We start from the raw sequence: 21,017 nt of genomic DNA, 5'->3' as shown, positions 1-21,017 counted from the left end.
TGGATATGAAGAAAGCGTATGAAAGGACTGATACTTTAAGGAAGTTGTAATGAATATATGATATGGGAGAAAAGCCAACAAAAGCAGAAAAGTCTTTATCAAGAAAGTAAGGCGTGTGTGCAAGTAGGTAGAAGGATAGAGGTTCCAGGTGAAGGTAGGTTTGTGTATAGGTATTTGATGTCATCATGTCTTTGACTTGTTTGGGGATGGGGTGGTGAGGAAGGTAAATGCAGTATTATTGTTTGCTAATGACAGCACTGGTGCCAGATTTTGTGTAAGAAACTACAGAAGTTGGTATTTCAGTTTGGAAGTGTGTGTGAAAGGAGATGGTTGAGAGTACACATGAATAAAAGCAACATTATTTGGTTGTTGTTAGATGACGCAAAAGACTGGATACTAAAAAAAAAATTTGCCTTAAAATTGCTATAAATTGGGTAGAAATATATCAAAAAAATTTACACTTATCATGTTTATTACAGTTAAACCCTTCCCTAGACCCTGACAAGCAAATAGAATTATTCAATCTTATATCCAGATGTGCATTTTCAGGGCCTTTTTACATTTTGACCTAAGTAGCAACAAATCATAATTACAATATATGGCTGCTAGAGACTGGATGTATACACATCAGGGTATCTTTCAACTGTTTCTGACGCCATCTCAATAATGCACAACACGTAATACTTTTAAAAATCTGATCATCATCCATTCCAAGGGATATGGAAGAAAGAATACTATCTACACATCACTTCTGCATTGTAGAAGGCAACTAAAATGGGCTCGAGATAAGAAATGGAAGTTATTCTCTCCTTTACCAACCCTTTCTTACAGTAGCACAAGAGGAAGGAGCTTTGATACTATTTTTCTTTGAAGATTCAGTTTGTGTCACTGACACTACAGTACCTCAATAAGGTGGGAAAGGCAAGCTTGTATAAAACATTATCATTACTATATAAGTGACGATATAAACGGTGTTAGGGTTTCTATCTAGCCAGGCTGGCAAGTGTGAAGTGTCACAAACATTGCGTCAACTGCATTCGTGGAACAGGTATATACACATCAAACACTGTTACTGAAAGAAGGATTATTTTCCCCTGTATTGGAGGTGTATCACTGCTCCTTCAATCCCCACAAGTATAGACCTGAAGTGAGGTTATGTAAGCAACATGTGTATGTCACAAACACTTGTGATCTTGATACTTTGCATTTATATTGTAAGATCAGATTTCTTGCCATAACTGTAAAAAGGAAATATTTTGCTTTTCTTCATAAGTTACTACACTTTTACAAGATCAGTAATCTGAGTGATATCACTTACGTGTGCAAACCCTATCACTATGAATCTTGTTTTGTTTCTCTTGCTCTTAATATCAGTCATGGTGATCATTTTGTGCCTCAGCTTCCCGCCAGTTGTTGAGTATAGCCTCAGTAAGCCTGGCACAGAGTTCTGAGGTTAGAAATAACCATGAAGCAAAACCAATGAGAAAAGTCCATGCAGCCCAAAGTGCATAGGGTCGGCCCTCTGCTACTTGGGATGGCAGGTTAGCCTGAAATACACATAAAATACACACATTATAGATACAGTATATATTTTTTCTTCATTCATATTCGCCATCTCCTCTGTCAGCAAGGTAGCGTTAAGAACAGAGGACTGAGCCTTAGGGGAGAATATATATATTATATCTATTTCTATTATACTTAGTTGCTGTCTCCCACGTTAGTGAGGTAGTGAAAGGAAACAGATGAAAGAATGGCCCAACCCACCCGCATACACATGTATATACATAGACGCCCACACACGCACATATGCATATCTATACATTTCACAGTATACATACATATACATACACAAATATGTACATGTGTATATATGCAGATGTTTTCATCCACTCCTGTCACCACCCTGCCACACATGAAATGGCACCTACCTCCCCCCATGCACGTGAGGTAGTGCTAGGAAAAGACAACAATAGCCACATTCGTTCACTCAGTATCTAGCTGTCGTGTGTAATGCATCGAAACCACAGCTCCCTTTCCACATCCAGGCCCCACAAAACTTTCCATGGTTTACTCCAGATGCTTCACATGCCCTGGTTCAATCCACTGACAGCATTTATGGATGTGGAGAAGGCATATGATAGGGTTGATAAAGATGCTTTCTGGAAGGTTTTAAGAGTATATGGCATGGGAGGTAAGTTGCTAGAAGCAATGAAAAGCTTTTAACAAGGATGTAAGGCATGTGTACAAGTAGGAAGAGAGGAAAGTGACTGGTTCCCAGTGAATGTCAGTTTACGGCAGGGGTGCGTGGTCTCCATGGTTGTTTAATTTGTTTATGGATGGGGTGGTTAGGGAGGTGAATGCAGGAGTTTCGGAGAGAAGAGCAAGAATGGAGTCTGATGTGGATGAGGGCTTGGGAAGTGAGTCAGATGTTTGTTGATGATACAGCACTGGTAGCTGATTTGGGTGAGAAACTGCAGAAGTTGGTGACTGAATTTGGTAAAGTGTGAGAAAGAAGAAAGTTGTGAGTAAATGTGAATAAGAGCAAGGATATTAGGATCAGTAGGGATGAGGGGCAAGTTAACTGGGAGGTAAGTTTGAATGGAAAAAATTGGAGGAAGTGAAATGTTTTAGATATCTGGGAGTGGATTCGGCAGCAGATGGAACCACGGAAGCGGAAGTGAGTCACATGGTGGAGGAGGGGGCAAAGATTCTGGGAGCGATGAATAGTGTTTGGAAGGATAGAATGTTATCTCGGAGAGCTAAAATGGGTATGTCTGAAGGAATAGTGGTTCTAACAATGTTATATGGCTACGAGGCATGGGCTGTAGATAGGGTTGTGCTGCAGAGGGTGGATGTGTTGGAAATGAAATGTTTGAGGACAATGTATGGTGTGAGTCCATTGAGCACAAGATTACATAATCACACGAATTCGGGAGCGGGAGGCTGGAAAGCCTCCACTCTCGTTATTACTTTTTCAAAAGAGAGAACAGAGAAGGGGGCCAAGTGAGGATATTCCCTCAAAGGCTCAGTCCTCTGTTCTTAATGCTACCTTGCTAATGTGGGAAATGGCAAATAGTATAAAAAAAAATGAATTTGGAGAACATGGATACTTAAACAAACATTTACATATCAATACAAATTGTGATGAAACTACCATGACGTGAACTCACCCGAAAGTCTGAGGATGTGACATTGATGTTGATAATATCTTGGTCAGTGTAGTGTTTTACAAAAGACATTAGCTGTGAAACAGAATATTCAGAAGCATTATATCGGCCAACTGCATTTCCATTGTGGAACAAGAGCAAAGTTGGGGTCCCCATCACACCATATCGGGCATTCACACTGGAAAGATGAAGAGCAACTTAAAAGAAAACATAATCGAGTTTTTCCTATGGTAGTTGCACCTCTCTTTATCCTTATCTCATCTATGAGAAAACATACATTAAATACTCTAAAGAAAAAAAATGACAATTGTGGAGAAAAAAGGAAAAAAGGCCAGTACAAGGCAGTTAACTGCATATCATGCCTATCCTATAAAAAAAATACTAGACTCAGTAAGACAGCAGTGAGACTTGCGCTGCTAATCAGGATTTTATTCTCAGCATTTTGACGGCTGTCTTTGTCAACCTCTCCTCACTTATTCTCTCCATATGACCAATCCATTTCAGCACATCCTCTTCAGCTCTCTCAACCATACTTTTCCTTTTAGCACAAATCCAACTTACCTATGGTGTTCAATGCTATCCAGACCATACACAGGAATATTTGGTACAGAACGGGCAAGAGCATTGACATAGGGTGAACCCATGACAGAAAATGGACAGTATGGGCTGTAAAAGTAGATGAGATAGCATGGGCCAACTGATGATCTACTTGTTACATTTGGATCCACCTGCAGTAGTTTCATTAATACAGTCGCGTTGACTACCTGAAAATATGAGATCTGTCAAAATTACCAGTAGATAATAAATAAATTCTTTTCCATACATAAGTAAAAATAACATTACATACATAAGAGCTAATAACAATATATGAACATAATGAATGTTCACAAGCTCTACATACAGCTTTTCACTGCTCCATACATCACATGATAAGTTATGGTCCTAATATTCTACACCTCATATGATGTTTTATAGGTTCCCACCATCATGTAAAAGACCAGCTGATGTTTGCTTCCACTAATTATTCATGTGTACTAGCAGCTTACCACTACAGCTCAAACAATTATAACGCACCTCAATCACCCACAGATCATCAAATAGAGGGCACATATGTCATCTTAGTGTGATACTAGATATACATGCTTTTTATTACGCTAATTCTTAGAATAAAAGAAATTTTTCTCTAACTAGTGCTAATACTTTCTATGAATGAATGTGGTCTTTGTTGTTGTTGTCTTTTCCTGGTGCTACCTCGTGTGCACGCAGGGGAGGAGGGGTGCCATTTCATGTGTGGCAGGGTGGCAACGGGAATGGCTGAGGGCAGCATGTATGAAAGTGTATATGTGTATATGTCTGTGTATGTATATGTATGTATACGTTGAAATGTATAGGTATGTATAATTGTGTATGTGGGCGTGTATTTATATACATGTGTATGTGGATGGGTTGGGCCATTCTTTCATCCATTCCTTGCACTACCTCACTAAAGCGGGAGACTGACAGAGTATAAAAGTATAATAAATAAATGATATATACATATATATGTGTGATGTCTCCATGGTTGTTTAATTTGTTTATGGATAACCCCGGGGTTGTCAGGGAGGTGAATGCAAGAGTTTTGGAAAGAGGGGCAAGTATGAAGTCTGTTGTGGATGAGAGAGCTTGGGAAGTGAGTCAGTTGTTGTTCGCTGATGATACAGCGCTGGTGGCTGATTCATGTGAGAAACTGCAGAAGCTGGTGACTGAGTTTGGTAAAGTGTGTGAAAGAAGAAAGTGTAGAGTAAGTGTGAATAAGAGCAAGGTTATTAGGTACAGTAGGGTTGAGGGTCAAGTCAATTGGGAGGTAAGTTTGAATGGAGAAAAACTGGAGGAAGTAAAGTGTTTTAGATATCTGGGAGTGGATCTGGCTGCGGATGGAACCATGGAAGCGGAAGTGAATCATAGGGTGGGGGAGGGGACGAAAATCATGGGAGCCTTGAAGAATGTGTGGAAGTCGAGAACATTATCTCAGAAAGCAAAAATGGGTATGTTTGAAGGAATAGTGGTTCCAACAATGTTGTATGGTTGCGAGGCGTGGGCTATGGATAGAGTTGTGCGCAGGAGGGTGGATGTGCTGGAAATGAGATGTTTGAGGACAGTGTGTGGTGTGAGGTGGTTTGATCGAGTAAGTAATGTAAGGGTAAGAGAGAAATGTGGAAATAAAAAGAGCGTGGTTGAGAGAGCAGAAGAGGGTGTTTTGAAATGGTTTGGGCACATGGAGAGAATGAGTGAGGAAAGATTGACCAAGAGGATATATGTGTCGGAGGTGGAGGGAACGAGGAGAAGTGGGAGACCAAATTGGAGGTGGAAAGATGGAGTGAAAAAGATTTTGTGTGATCGGGGCCTGAACATGCAGGAGGGTGAAAGGAGGGCAAGGAATAGAGTGAATTGGATCGATGTGGTATACCGGGGTTGACGTGCTGTCAGTGGATTGAATCAGGGCATGTGTAGCGTCTGGGGTAAACCATGGAAAGTTGTGTGGGGCCTGGATGTGGAAAGGGAGCTGTGGTTTCGGGCATTATTGCATGACAGCTAGAGACTGAATGTGAACGAATGGGACCCTTTGTTGTCTTTTCCTAGTGCTACCTCGCACACATGAGGGGGGAGGGGGATGGTATTCCATGTGTGGCGAGGTGGCAATGGGAATGAATAAAGGCAGACAGTGTGAATTGTGTGCATGGGTATATATGTATGTGTCTGTGTGTGTATATACATGTGTACATTGAGATGTATAGGTATGTATATTTGCATGTGTGGACATGTATGTATATACACTGTGTATGGGGGTGGGTGGGGCCATTTCTTTCGTCTGTTTCCTTGCGCTACCTCGCAAACGCGGGAGACAGCGACAAAGCAAAATAAATAAATAAAAATAAATATATATATATATGTGGTATACCGGGGATGACGTGCTGTCAGTGGATTGAATCAAGGCATGTGAAGCGTCTGGGGTAAACCATGGAAAGCTGTGTAGGTATGTATATTTGCGTGTGTGGACGTATGTATATACATGTGTATGGGGGTGGGTTGGGCCATTTCTTTCGTCTGTTTCCTTGCGCTACCTCACAAACGCGGGAGACCGACAAAGCAAAAAAAAAAAAATATATATATATATATATATATATATATATATATATATATTGGGAGGCGAGTTTGAACGGAGAAAAACTGGAGGAAGTGAAGTGTTTTAGATATCTGGGAGTGGATCTGGTAGCGGATGGAACCATGGAAGCGGAAGTGGATCATAGGGTGGGGGAGGGGGCGAAAATTCTGGGAGCCTTGAAGAATGTGTGGAAGTCGAGAACATTATCTCGGAAAGCAAAAATGGGTATGTTTGAAGGAATAGTGGTTCCAACAATGTTGTATGGTTGCGAGGCATGGGCTATGGATAGAGTTGTGCGCAGGAGGATGGATGTGCTGGAAATGAGATGTTTGAGGACAATGTGTGGTGTGAGGTGGTTTGATCGAGTAAGTAACGTAAGGGTAAGAGAGATGTGTGGAAATAAAAAGAGCATGGTTGAGAGAGCAGAAGAGGGTGTTTTGAAATGGTTTGGGCACATGGAGAGAATGAGTGAGGAAAGATTGACCAAGAGGATATATGTGTCGGAGGTGGAGGGAACGAGGAGAAGAGGGAGATCAAATTGGAGGTGGAAAGATGGAGTGAAAAAGATTTTGTGTGATCGGGGCCTGAACATGCAGGAGGGTGAAAGGAGGGCAAGGAATAGAGTGAATTGGAGCAATGTGGTATACCGGGGTTGACGTGCTGTCAGTGGATTGAATCGGGGCATGTGAAGCGTCTGGGGTAAACCATGGAAAGCTGTGTAGGTATGTATATTTGTGTGTGTGGACGTTTGTATATACATGTGTATGGGGGTGGGTTGGGCCATTTCTTACGTCTGTTTCCTTGCGCTACATGGAGAGAATGAGTGAGGAAAGATTGACAAAGAGGATATATGTGTCAGAGGTGGAGGGAACAAGGAGAACTGGGAGACCAAATTGGAGGTGGAAAGATGGAGTGAAAAAGATTTTGAGTGATCAGGGCCTGAACATGCAGGAGGGTGAAAGGCGTGCAAGGAATAGAGTGAAATGGAACGATGTGGTATACCGGGGTCGACGTGCTGTCAATGGATTGAATCAGGGCATGTGAAGCATCTGGGGTAAACCATGGAAAGTTTTGAGCAGCCTGGATGTGGAAAGGGAGCTGTGGTTTCGGTGCATTATTCGCTGTTTCCCACATCAGCGAGCAGCCGGTAAACAAAGAATGGCGCATCCACTCATATACACATATGTATACATAATGCCCATACATGCACATATACATACGTATACATATCTACCTATACATACACATACACAGACATATGCATATATGCACATGTACATATTCATACTTGCTTACATACATCCATTCCCAGCGCTACCCTGCCCCACAGGAAACAGCATCGCTACCACCTGGTTCAGCAAGGTAGTGCCAGGAAAACAGATAAAAAAGGCCACATTCGTTCACACTCAGTTTCTAGCTGTTATGCGTAATGTACCAGAACCACAGCTCCCTATCCACATCCAGGCACCACAGATCTTTCCATGGTTTACCTGAGGTGTTTGACATCAGCTTCTGCAGTTTTTCACTCCAACACTCACCTTTGTCCCCCCTTCCCTTTATACAATGGCACATTCTGCAAATCCTTTAACATGCAGGAAACTGTATAATTACTCTAAAACAATAACCACAGTCTGATATATTACCTCAACATCTGTAACAGATTCAGTTACATTAACATCTGAGCAAACAGCTTTTTTGCTGCCTCCACCACTGTTAATACTGTTACTGCTTGAGTTGTTACTGCTGCTACTGCTATGGCTATCAGATATTTGCTCCTGTTTCTCAGCTGACCCTGATGACACAAGTACTTCCTCCTCCACCTATTAAGTAAAAAATGAGGCAGTTCATGAAAAATTTTCCAGCCTCATAGGATATCGAAATTGGGCAGATTACCGGACAAACACAGAGATGAAATAACTTAAGCTAGTCTGGAATAATATGAATGCCCCACAGAACCTACTGCCAATCTAAGTATGAATAAAATATGAAAACTTTGATGTGCAAATCTATCACACATACTAATGATCTAACATTTCCACTATATTACAGTGAACCTATCAAAAAGGCCTGAAAAAAAATGCAGCAAAGCAGTACAATATCTTCTTACACATTAATAATCAACAATACATTAGCTGAAGTGGCTTCAAAGAAGAATAACTTCAGTTTTTAAAGGATTTCTAGTACACTATACTATGCACTCATGGATATCTACACACTCTTGATTTGTCATAATAAAAGAATTTTCAGTGATAAATATCTGCACTTGATGAGGTACCTTTGCAGGAAATAACATCATCTTTTCTATAAAGTCCAATGACATCTACCCTCAAATAACATCATCTTTTCTATAAAGTCCAATGACATCTACCCTCAAAGATTTTATATGAATAAATTCAAAGCTTTGTCTGTTTCCTGGTGCTAACTCACTGACTCAGGGGTGGCAATACTGTTTCCTGTGGAGCAGGGTAGTGCCAAGTATGGATGAAAGCAAGCAAGTATGAATATGTACACGTGTATATGTATATGTATGTGCATATATGTATATAAATTTGTATATGAGTGCATGTGTCTTTTTTCATCTGTTTCCAGGCACTGCCTCGCTAATGTGGGAAATAGCGATCAAGTATAATGAAAAAAAATAAATAAAAAATAACATATATTTTTATCTATTATACTTAGTCACTGTCTCCCATGTTAGTGAGGTAGTGCAAGGAAACAGATGAAAGAATGGCTCAACCCACCCACATACACATGTATATACATAAACGCCCACACAGGCACATATACGTACCTATACATTTCAACATATACATACACAGACATATACATATATACACATGTACACATTTACACTTGCTCCCTTCATCCATTCCCGTCGACACCCCACCACACATTTAATGGCATCGACCTCCCCCCGCATGCGCACAAGGTAGTGCTAAGAAAAGACAACAAAGGCTACATTCGTTCACACTCAGTCTTTAGCTGTCATGTGTAATGCACCGAAACCACAGTTCCCTTTCCATGGTTTACCCCAGACGCTTCACATGCCCTGGTTCAATCCATTGACAGCACGTCATCCATGGTATACCACATAGTTCCAATTCACTCTATTCCTTGCACTCCTTTCACCCTCCTGTATGTTCAGGCGCCGATCACTCAAAATCTTTTTCACTCCATCCTTTCACCTCCAATTTGGTCTCCCGCTTCTTGTTCCCTCCACCTCTGACACATACATCCTCTTTGTCAATCTTTCCTTACTCATTCTCTCCATGTGTCCAAACAAATTTAACACAGCCTCTTCCGGTCTCCTAACCACACTCTTTTTATTACCATACATCTCCTCACCCTTTCATTACTCTCTCAATCAAACCACCTCAACCACATATTTTCCACAAACATTTCATTTCCAACACATCCACCCTCCTCTGCACAACCCTATCTATAGCCATGCCTTGCAACCATACAACATTGGTGGAACCACTATTCCTTCAAACATAACCCTTTTTGCTCTACGAAATAATGTTCTCACCTTCCACACATTCTTCAACGCTCCCAGAACCTTCACCCCCTCCCCATCCTGTGACTCACTTCCGCTTCCATGGTTCCATCCACTGCTAAGTCCACTTCCAGATATCTAAAATATATCACTTCCTCCAGTTTTTCTCTATTCAAACTTATCTCCCAATTAACTTGTCCCTCAACCCTACTGAACCTAATGACCTTGCTCATATTCACATCTACTCTCAAATTACTTCTTTCACACACTTTACCCAACTCAGTCACCAACCTCTCCAGTTTCTCACCCGAATCAAACACCAGTGCTGTATCATCAGTGAACAACAACTGACTCACTTCCAAGGCCCTCTCATCCACAACAGACTGCATACTTGCCCATGTCTCCAAAACTCTTACATTCATCTCCCTAACCACCCCATCCATAAACAAATTAAGCAACCAAAGAGACATCACACACCTCTGCCACAAACTGACATTCACTGGGAACCAATCACTTTCCTCTCTTCCTACTCATACACATGCCTCACATCCTTGGTAAAAACTTTTCACTGCTTCTGGCAACTTATCTCCCACACCTAATACTCTTAAAACCTTCCACAAAGCATCTCTATCAACCCTATCATATGCCTTCTCCTGATCCATCTGTTTTTCTAAGTATTCCTCACATACATTCTTCAAAGCAAACACCTGATCCACAAATCCTCTACCACTTCTGAAACCACACTGCTCTTCCCCAGTCAGATGCTCTGTGCATGCCTTTACCCTCTCAATCAATAACCTCCCATATAATTTCCCAGGAGACAGCGGGAGACAGCGACAGCAATAAAGTATAATAAATTAATAAATAAATATAACATTTCAATGTATACATACACATACATACACAGACATATACATATATACACATGTACATATCCATACTTGCTGCCTTCATCCATACCCATTTACCTAAGCCATGCCTATGTATGAAATGAGAGTACAGAAAGAGAGTTCAAGAAAAAACAAAGAAACAAGATATACCAATCTCTTCCTATTAGTAACCTCCAACGCTCATGCAGTAGTATACTGGGCCAAGAGAAGGTATTTATAAAAAACATTTAGTTACTTTCTATTACATCTGAATGCTAATCTATCATTTCATACTTTTTCTTTTTACCATGATGGATTTTCTGGATCATACATGCTATTCATGGGTTAACATACATATCTTAAATGGGTCCACTTGCATTTCAAAAACTTACTTTAAGCATCTTGATTCTCATTGATAAGAGGAAGTTCTATCATACATCACTATATCATATATCACACTACTTGGCAATGACCAGGTAGCGTTGAAAGTGCTTAATGAAATCACCTGTATTACACGAGAATGAATTATATGCAACTAGTGGAAGATCATACTTGATCAACAAAAAATGCAACTGAACAACTCAACTGTCCTTGAAAATAGAATACTTTATACCAAAAACCACATCTGTTGGCCAAACAGTTTTGGAAACTTTTATGCATGTATTAATTGCCTCCTTATTCTGCACATCATATACTATGGCCAAAAGTTTCCCATGTGCTATATGGTTCACCAGGTAGTCTTAGAATATTCTTGAATGCTGAATCATTATACAAATCATCATCCCTTATATATTTACCTCAATATCTTCTCCCATACTTGCTTCTGTTACAGAGTAATCAGATGGCTGTTCATCTTCATCATCTGTCAGACCTTCAGGCTGAAAATACAGTTACATATGAATGATAATATTCATCTGTTTGAAACTAAATTTTTCATCTCTAAACTGAATTTAAATCATAAACATACTTTTGATAAGATTTATGCTTCTCAAGCAACCTTGTACAAATCCACAAGACTAAAAGTAGCATTTCTAAAAACTGGGCTAATATAATGGCAATCACACAATACATCATTATATGAAAAACTGAATTAAGTAGCTGGAATATAGTTTCCAAGATAATGCAAATGGCAGGTACTGATGAGGATTAGAAAAAAAGAGCAACCAACCTTAAGTTTTAACAATATTTCCCTGAGAGGAACATTTTCTAATTCAGGGTCCATCTCATCTCTTTCTGTTTCTCCTGCATTTCCATTTGTCACACTATTATCTGTACTCCTAAAGTCTTGTTCATTAACTTCATGACCATTCTTGTCTTTTGTTCTCTTATCACAATCATTGGTATCTTCAGAACAATCATATTTAACTTCAGTGCTTTCATGAATAACTTGGTCATCTACTTCACCTGTAATCTTCTGGATAGATTCATGATGGCAACTGTTTGTGTCTTCTTCAACAGTTTTTTCACATTTCTGTGAGGGAATACTTATTTCTTCAACTAAAAGTTCTTTGCCTTGCTCAAGCAACAACAATTCACTCTGGTCATCTTTCAATATTGTGGTGTCAATTACATTGCATGATTTTTCATGACAGTCTTTACTACTTTCCAAATGTCTTAATTTTGCATTACACTCATTATTTTCTGAATGTAAACCCTCCTTATCAGTTGCAGCATCTACTCTGCATTCCTCTTCATTATCCAATGTTTTATGGCAATGACTGCTATCATCAATATTTGTACTTTTTGATTCTCCCAAGTTTTCCAATGATTTCACCCCTGCTGTGCACCCCAGTATGAGAACAATGATGAATTCTGCAAAAATGAATAAAAATATGACTGAAAATAATTGGAAAAATGGATCATGCATGAAATTTCTTATTCCCATCTACTTGTGTCTTTCTAATTATTACTATCATTCTATTCCTAACCTAATAAGGTAGATTAGGGACATACAGCCTCTGAACATCACTCATACACATCTTCAACCCCAACCCATGTCTAAATTATGAAAAATAAGACTATCAATGATCTCAAATATTAAATGTATTACTTAAGATGCAAATGTCATAGGAGGACCAGCCAGCTTTGACAGATGCTGAACTACAAGCATATCAAATATGGCTATCAGAAAAAAGAATTTTTTCATTACAAATTCCTTCCCTCTAACAACAATGATATGTTAACTAGTAACCTAATGGACTTCATAGTATCAGAATTCAGCATCTAATGGACCCTCTAAATGCTACCAAACAGAGTTTTGCATCCCAAAGGATATTTCTGCGAAAGTCTGACACTGCAAATTCATTCATGAAAGTTTTGCCCATAGGATTAGCTTTGGGATGAAATGGAATAGTTCCTTAGTTCCCAACCTTGATCTGGAAAGCTGGACATCCGATCATGTGACAGCCTGTTCTGCATCACTTGGGTGGATTCATTCTTCTCTCTACACACATACACATATTCTAATACTGATCTACAACAGCTTATTAGGGCAATAATATCATTTGTACAGTAGATATATCGAGAAAGATAATTTAGGTAGAAATATCAATATGAAACAAGGCCTAGCTTTGTCACAGCTTACCAGTCGAAGATAAGCACCTGCAAGATGCCAGTGTTAGTCACGTGGGCAAGCATTTAAGGAAAAGCAACAGTTTGGGTGTGAAAATGCTGGTTATAAACCATGATGAAGACCCTTACATTCGTTTCTAACACCATGATGGCTATGTTTACTGTACTGTGGCCAATTCATCTATCATATTTTTAACTACTTTTGTCTGTGCAAGAGGCCCATAATGTCTGAAAAATGTCCTGCAGGAGTTAATGCTGGTGATGTGGGCAGATATTTAAAGAAAAGCAATAGTCTCATTATGAGAATGCAGGTTATAAGGCATGATGAGGTTCATTATATTTGTTTCCAGCATTGTGGGCAAGTTGTGTCATATTTTTGCCTATTCTGTGCACAAAGTCCTTAACATTAGGAAGAAGGCCTGCAGGTGCTGATGTTGGAAATGTGGGTAAGCAAGGAAAAACAAAGTTTGGATTTGAAAAATGTATGTTATAAGGCATACAGATGGTGTTTATCTTATGCTGAAATGATAAAATGGCAACTCAGGTAAATACAGTTAAGATCTGAGTGCCCTTATCTACCAGACAGGGAAAATTCACAGTCTAAATCAGGATTATAATCATTATACTCTATCCATGGACAGACTAATTTTTGAAACTAAGTTAAGCCTTATTTCAGGTGTGTGTTTGCAAGCCCATATTGTTTCACTACATGCATAAATATAATAAGGCAGTATGCATATCAATCTACAATTATGTTAAAAATCTATCACAAATTAAAAGAAATGTTTAAAAAAATGTCATAACTTACTTCTATGAAATGACTGCTTCTGCATTTCAACCTGTGTACAAAGAAAGAATTTTCAGTAAACTATAGATATACTGTACAGCGCACACATACAGTGAAATAAATCAGGAGGGAAATCAAATCAATGAAATCATAACCAGGCTCTATTCACTTCAGTAAAAAACAAAAACTAACACAATACTTTAAGTAAACAACATTAGTTTTTCTATAGTGTTTTGTTAGGAACTGCTTACAATGAATCTCATGCAGGTGTTAGGCACTGCTTACAATGAATCTCATGCAGGACCACCAGGGATTAAATCCTGGAAGGAACACTCACCCCAAAGTAAATCCAGTTATTCATCTTTCCCTCAGGAATGGTCAGTAAATGGATATCTCACAGGATGGAATGAAAAAGATTTTGAGTGGTCGGGGCCCAAACATACATGAGGGTGTGAGGCGTGCAAGGAATAGAGTGAACTGAAACGATGTGGCATACCGGGGTCAACGTGCTGTCAATGGACTGAACCAGGGCATGCAAAGCATCTGGGGGTAAACCACGGAAAGGTCTGTGAGGCCTGGATGTGGACTGGGAGCTGTGGTTTCAGTGCAATACATATGACAGCTAGAGACTGAGTGTGAACGAGTGTGGCATTTATAAATATATATTTTTTTTCTTTTTTTTTTGCCTTGTCGCTGTCTCCTGAGTTTGCGAGGTAGCGCAAGGAAACAGACGAAAGAAACGGCCCAACCCATCCCCATACCGAGGTAGCGCAAGGAAACAGACGAAAGAAATGGCCCAACCCACCCCATACACATGTATATACATATGTCCACACACGCAAATATACATACCTACACAGCTTTCCATGGTTTACCCCAGACGCTTCACATGCCCTGATTCAATCCACTGACAGCACGTCAGCCCCAGTATACCACATCGATCCAATTACTCTATTCCTTGCCCCCTTTCACCCTCCTGCATGTTCAGGCCCCGATCACACAAAATCTTTTTCACTCCATCTTTCCACCTCCAATTTGGTCTCCCACTTCTCCTCGTTCCCTCCACCTCCGACACATATATCCTCTTGGTCAATCTTTCCTCACTCATTCTCTCCATGTGCCCAAACCATTTCACAACACCCTCTTCTGCTCTCTCAACCACGCTCTTTTTATTTCCACACATCTCTCTTACCCTTACGTTACTTACTCGTTCAAACCACCTCACACTACACATTGTCCTTAAACATCTCATTTCCAGCACATCCATCCTCCTGCGCACAACTCTATCCATAGCCCACGCCTCGCAACCATACATCATTGTTGGAACCACTATTCCTTCAAACATACCCATTTTTGCTTTCCGAGATAATGTTCTCAACTTCCACACATTCTTCAAGGCTCCCAGAATTTTCGCCCCCTCCCCCACCCTATGATCCACTTCCGCTTCCATGGTTCCATCCGCTGCCAGATCCACTCCCAGATATCTAAAACACTTTACTTCCTCCAGTTTTTCTCCATTCAAACTTACCTCCCAATTGACTTGACCCTCAACCCTACTGTACCTAATATATATACATATATATGCACAATCACCACTGGAAAGAGAAAATAAAAAGGTGAGTATTTTCGTTTAATATATATATGAGGATGTGAAGTGAAGGCTCTCTCTCTCTCTCTCTCTCTCTCTCTCTCTCTCTCTCTATATATATATATATATATATATATATATATATATATATATATATATATATAGAGATGGCTTTGATTTAGGCCTCAGCTGCCCGTGCCGTCTCAGGCAACATAATAAATAAGTAATCAGACAGCCTAGCCCACCACCCCATCTCAGTACATTCACATCCAAGTCATACATTAACCGATACAATAAACTGAAACTCTACCTTGATCTCTTGTCTTCCTCTTGTTGTTGCATACGATCTGTCTTCTCAATCTGTAACCCTGTTGTTGCAATGTTTGTTCATATGAGCAATATGTACAATCCTTGCAGATTCTGTATGAAGAAAATCGGATGTAAATAAACATGAAATTCTAAGAGCACCGATTTAAATTATCAAAGAATTTGATATCAAGTAAAATCAATTCTGATATAATTCAAGTAAAAGATATTTCTATGTAACTATTTTCTGTATCTAAAGTGCGCCCCTATAACTAATTTCTTTTTGTGTTTTAGTAAACTGGTTCATATGTCCTATGCGACAAGTTTAGAATAATTGAAGGCGGAATCGAGTCGGTGGGATTGTTTACGTCTATGAAGTAAAGTTTGTGTAAATTCATAGTATGCTTTATATATTTGTAAGATTGAATTACTAATATATATAGAGTGTTTTAAGCATTAGATTTGGGGATTGCGTATTAACTCTTTAGGTCAAAAACGTAAATATTACTGTTGATTTTCCTTAGGGAACTGTTGTTCCTTTAGTTACTAAAGGTAAATAAGATTTAGTGGCTGAAATACCATCTTGGTCTACAGATCAAAGATTACTCCAGAGTTTGTTCTGTAAGGTGATTTGGGGTTCACACATCAGCGTTTGGTCAGCAAGTTGATGCGCGGTCCACGAACAAGGTTTTGATCTTCAAGGTGATGCATTGTTCTTGCGTAGATTTTGATAGTGGATATTATGCTAACTAGTCGTCAAAATAGCTTGTAATCCACTTGTGTCAAGTAATTTTCAGTGATTCAAACTGTTTTGTCTATTCGGTAAAATACCTGCTGATACTGACTAGTCGGCATTAGTGCTTCATTTTTTTTTTTTTTGCTTAATTGGCAAATAATTCGTGACTTGTGTTGAGTAGTTAGCACTAATGAATAACTGGGCACTAGTGGGTGAAACATTGCTTTACAGACTAGTGTACCAATATATTAGCAATGCCATTTTTATAGATACTGAATAAGAAGTGATATGATTTGCTATACCTAGATTAACATAACCAACTTTATTTATCTGACTTACCTTTAATAACACAATTAGCCTCTGTGATGTAGTAGTTCATATTGCTGACTGATGGGAGGAGTTTAGTGCAGTGGCAAGTAGGGTGGAGGAATACTGGAGGTAGAGAAACAGGAATAATGCATGGAATGGTGTATGCAAGGTAGGCATGTAACGTCAGGGATGAGTGGAGACTCTTTTGCCATGGCCACCCATTGATGGGAGTTCCTGGAGGGAACGGATGTCAATAGAAATATAGGTAGATAGATGGATAGATGAGTGCATAGATTTGAATCCTGATTGCAGCAGTCATTCCACAATCATCCCAGCTGTTCACCCTCCTGATAACTTATCATTTCATTTTCCTGTGGTTTTATGCATTTACACACACACACACACACACACATTTATTATGTTATTATACATAATTGCTGTTTTCTGCGTCTGCGAGGTAGCACCTGGAAACCAACGAAGAATGGCCCATCAACTCAAATACACAGACATGTACATATATATGCACATGTACATATTCATACTTGCTGCCTTTATCCATTCCTGTTGCCACCCCACCATTTATGAAATGGCATCCCCCCTCCCCCCACTCACTCATCAGATTATGTTAGGTTGGGTTAGGTAAATTAGATTAGGCAGATTAATTTCATTAAGTTAGATTTCCTCATGTCAATTTTCATTTTTGTTAACAGAGAGGCATGGGCAACATAATGCCCTATTAGGGCCATCTCATTAACACCAACAGAATGCCCTATTGCGAAAGGAGAAAGTTGAGAGTAAATGTGAATAAGAGCAAGGTTATCAGGTTCAGTAGGGTTGAAGGACAAGTTAATTGAGATAAGTTTGAATGGAGGAAAATTGGAGGAAGTGAAGTGTTTTAGATATCTGGGAATGGACTTAGCAGCGGATGGAGCCATGGAAGCAGAAGTGAGTCACAGGGTGGGGGAGAAGGCAAAGGTTCTGGGAGCAATGAAAAATATGTGGAGGGAGAGAATGTTATCTCGGAGAGCAAAATGGGTATGTTTGAAGGAACAGTATTTCCAACAATGTTATACAGTTGCGAGGCATGGGCTATAGATATGGTTGTACGAAGGAGGGTGGATGTGTTAGAAATTAAATGTTTGAGGGCAATATGTGGTGTGAGGTGGTTTGATAGAGTAAGAAATGAAAGGGTAAGAAAGATGTGTGGAAATTAAAGGAGTGTTGTTGAGAGAGCAGAAGAGGATGTGTTGAAATGGTTTGGACATATGGAGAAAATGAGTGAGGAGAGAGTGATAAAAGAGGATATATGTGTCAGAGGTAGAGGGAACAAGGAGGAGGAGGAAGGATTTTCAGCAATCAAGGTCTGAACATACAGGAGGGAAAAAGGTGTGCAAAGAACAGAGTGAATTGGAACGATGTGGTATACTGGGGTCGATGTGCTGTCAGTGGATTGAACCAGAGCATGTGAAGTGTCCAGGTTAAACCATGGAAAGTTTTGTGGGGCCAAGATGTGGAAAGGGAGCTATGGTTTCTGTACATTACACATGACAGCTAGAGACTGAGCGTGAATGAATGTGGCCTTTGTTGTCTTTTCATAGCGCTACCTCGTGCACATGTGGGGGAGGGGGTTGTTATTTCATGTGTAGCGGGGTGGCGATGGGTTTGAATAAAGGCAGACTATGAATTATGTACATATGTATATATGTTTATGTCTGTGTGAGTATGTGTATGTATACGTTGAGATGTATAGGTATGTATATTTGCGTGTGTGGACGTGTATGTATATACATGTGCATATGGGTGGGTTGGGCCATTTCTTTCGTCTGTTTCCTAGTGCTAACTCGCTAACACGGGAGACAGCGACAAAGTAAAATAAATGAAATAAAATTAGTAGTTGTAATATGCATATTTAAAATTTCTTGTATCACATTGAATAATCTTTCTATCTCTTTTGCTGGGCCTGGATGTGGAAAGGGAGCCGTGGTTTTGGGCATTATTGCATGACAGCTAGAGACTGAGCGTGAATGAATGGGGCCTTTGTTGTCTTTTCCTAGCGCTACCTCGCACACATGAGGGGGGAGGGGGATGTTATTCCATGTGTGGCGAGGTGGCGATGGGAATGAATAAAGGCAGACAGCGTGAATTGTGTGCATGTGTATATATGTATGTGTCTGTGTGTGTATATATATGTGTACATTGAGATGTATGGGTATGTATATTTGCGTGTGTGGACGTGTATGTATATACTTGTGTATGGGGGTGAGTGGGGCCATTTCTTTCATCTATTTCCTTGCACTACCTCGCAAACACGGGAGACAGCGACAAAGCAAAATATGAAAAATATATATATATTTCTTTTTTCTTTCTTTCATACTATTTGCCATTTCCTGTGTCAGCGAGGGAGCGTTAAGAACAGAGGACTGGGCCTCTGAGAAAACATCCTCATCCAGCCCCCTTCTCTGTTCCTTCCTGTGGAAAAAAAAAATAAATAAAAAATAAAAAAAAAATATATATATATATTTATATTTATATTTTTTATATATATTTTTTTTTAGCTTTGTCGCTGTCTCCCGCGTTTGCGAGGTAGCGCAAGGAAACAGACGAAAGAAATGGCCCAACCCCCCCCCCCCATACACATGTATATACATACGTCCAGACACGCAAATATACATACCTACACAGCTTTCCATGGTTTACCCCAGACGCTTCACATGCCCTGATTCAATCCACTGACAGCATGTCAACCCCGGTATACCACATCGATCCAATTCACTCTATTCCTTGCCCTCCTTTCACCCTCCTGCATGTTCAGGCCTCGATCACACAAAATCTTTTTCACTCCATCTTTCCACCTCCAATTTGGTCTCCCACTTCTCCTCGTTCCCTCCACCTCCGACACATATATCCTCTTGGTCAATCTTTCCTCACTCATTCTCTCCATGTGCCCAAACCATTTCAAAACACCCTCTTCTGCTCTCTCAACCACGCTCTTTTTATTTCCACACATCTCTCTTACCCTTACGTTACTTACTCGATCAAACCACCTCACACCACACATTGTCCTCAAACATCTCATTTCCAGCACATCCACCCTCCTGCGCACAACTCTATCCATAGCCCACGCCTCGCAACCATACAACATTGTTGGAACCACCATTCCTTCAAACATACCCATTTTTGCTTTCCGAGATAATGTTTTCGACTTCCACACATTCTTCAAGGCTCCCATGATTTTCGCCCCCTCCCCCACCCTGTGATCCATTTCCGCTTCTATGGTTCCATCCGCTGCCAGATCCACTCCCAGATATCTAAAACACTTTACTTCCTCCAGTTTTTCTCCATTCAAACTTACCTCCAATTGACTTGACCCTCAACCCTACTGTACTTAATATATATACATATATATGCACAATCACCACTGGAAAGAGAAAATAAAAAGGTGAGTATTTTCGTTTAATATATATATGAGGATGTGAAGTGAAGGCTCTCTCTCTCTCTCTCTCTCTCTCTCTCCTCTCTCTCTCTATATATATATATATATATAATATATATATATATATATATATATATATATATAGAGATGGCTTTGATTTAGGCCTCAGCTGCCGTGCCGTCTCAGGCAACATAATAAATAAGTAATCAGACAGCCTAGCCCACCACCCCATCTCAGTAACATTCACATCCAAGTCATACATTAACCGATACAATAAACTGAAACTCTACCTTGATCTCTTGTCTTCCTCTTGTTGTTGCATACGATCTGTCTTCTCAATCTGTAACCCTGTTGTTGCAATGTTTGTTCATATGAGCAATATGTACAATCCTTGCAGATTCTGTATGAAGAAAATCGGATGTAAATAAACATGAAATTCTAAGAGCACCGATTTAAATTATCAAAGAATTTGATATCAAGTAAAATCAATTCTGATATAATTCAAGTAAAAGATATTTCTATGTAACTATTTTCTGTATCTAAAGTGCGCCCCTATAACTAATTTCTTTTTGTGTTTTAGTAAACTGGTTCATATGTCCTATGCGACAAGTTT

The 21,017-nt window shown here is 39.7% G+C and overlaps 1 protein-coding gene across 2 annotated transcripts; it reads right to left on the bottom strand.

Annotated features, from left to right (window-relative positions):
• Positions 1-454: 454 nt before the first annotated feature.
• bug (thioredoxin domain-containing protein bug) lies at positions 455-16,628 on the bottom strand. Of its 2 annotated transcripts, none has more exons than XM_071691294.1 (8): positions 16,506-16,628; positions 15,931-16,040; positions 14,054-14,084; positions 11,472-11,552; positions 7,953-8,129; positions 3,729-3,931; positions 3,171-3,345; positions 455-1,547 (listed from the first exon to the last, which is right to left on the bottom strand). In XM_071691294.1, exons 2-8 carry the CDS (start codon positions 15,960-15,962, stop codon positions 1,371-1,373), a joined length of 876 nt encoding a protein of 291 aa, XP_071547395.1. In that variant the 5' UTR covers positions 15,963-16,040; positions 16,506-16,628; the 3' UTR covers positions 455-1,370. The 2 variants fall into 2 exon arrangements, with proteins under 2 accessions (XP_071547395.1, XP_071547394.1); XM_071691293.1 differs by lacking the exon at positions 16,506-16,628 and adding an exon at positions 11,843-12,486 and having other exon boundaries at positions 15,931-16,046.
• Positions 16,629-21,017: the final 4,389 nt, after the last annotated feature.

The sequence above is a fragment of the Panulirus ornatus genome, chromosome 50 (assembly GCF_036320965.1).
Source record: "Panulirus ornatus isolate Po-2019 chromosome 50, ASM3632096v1, whole genome shotgun sequence".
NCBI classification, from domain to species: Eukaryota; Metazoa; Arthropoda; class Malacostraca; order Decapoda; family Palinuridae; genus Panulirus; species Panulirus ornatus.
Note: the sequence above shows the minus strand (reverse complement) of the source record. Positions and strands in the feature narration are given on the sequence as shown.

Bases quoted from the DNA above. Each gene is read 5' to 3' on its own strand.
- bug (XM_071691293.1), bottom strand. From the start codon at position 14,078: ATGCAGAAGCAGTCATTTCATAGAA. The intron at 12,487-14,053 runs GTAAGTTATGAC...TCATTTTTGCAG, and splicing joins GAAGCAGTCATTTCATAGAA to AATTCATCATTGTTCTCATA. The intron at 1,548-3,170 runs GTGAGTTCACGT...TGTGTATTTCAG, and splicing joins TCACATCCTCAGACTTTCGG to GCTAACCTGCCATCCCAAGT.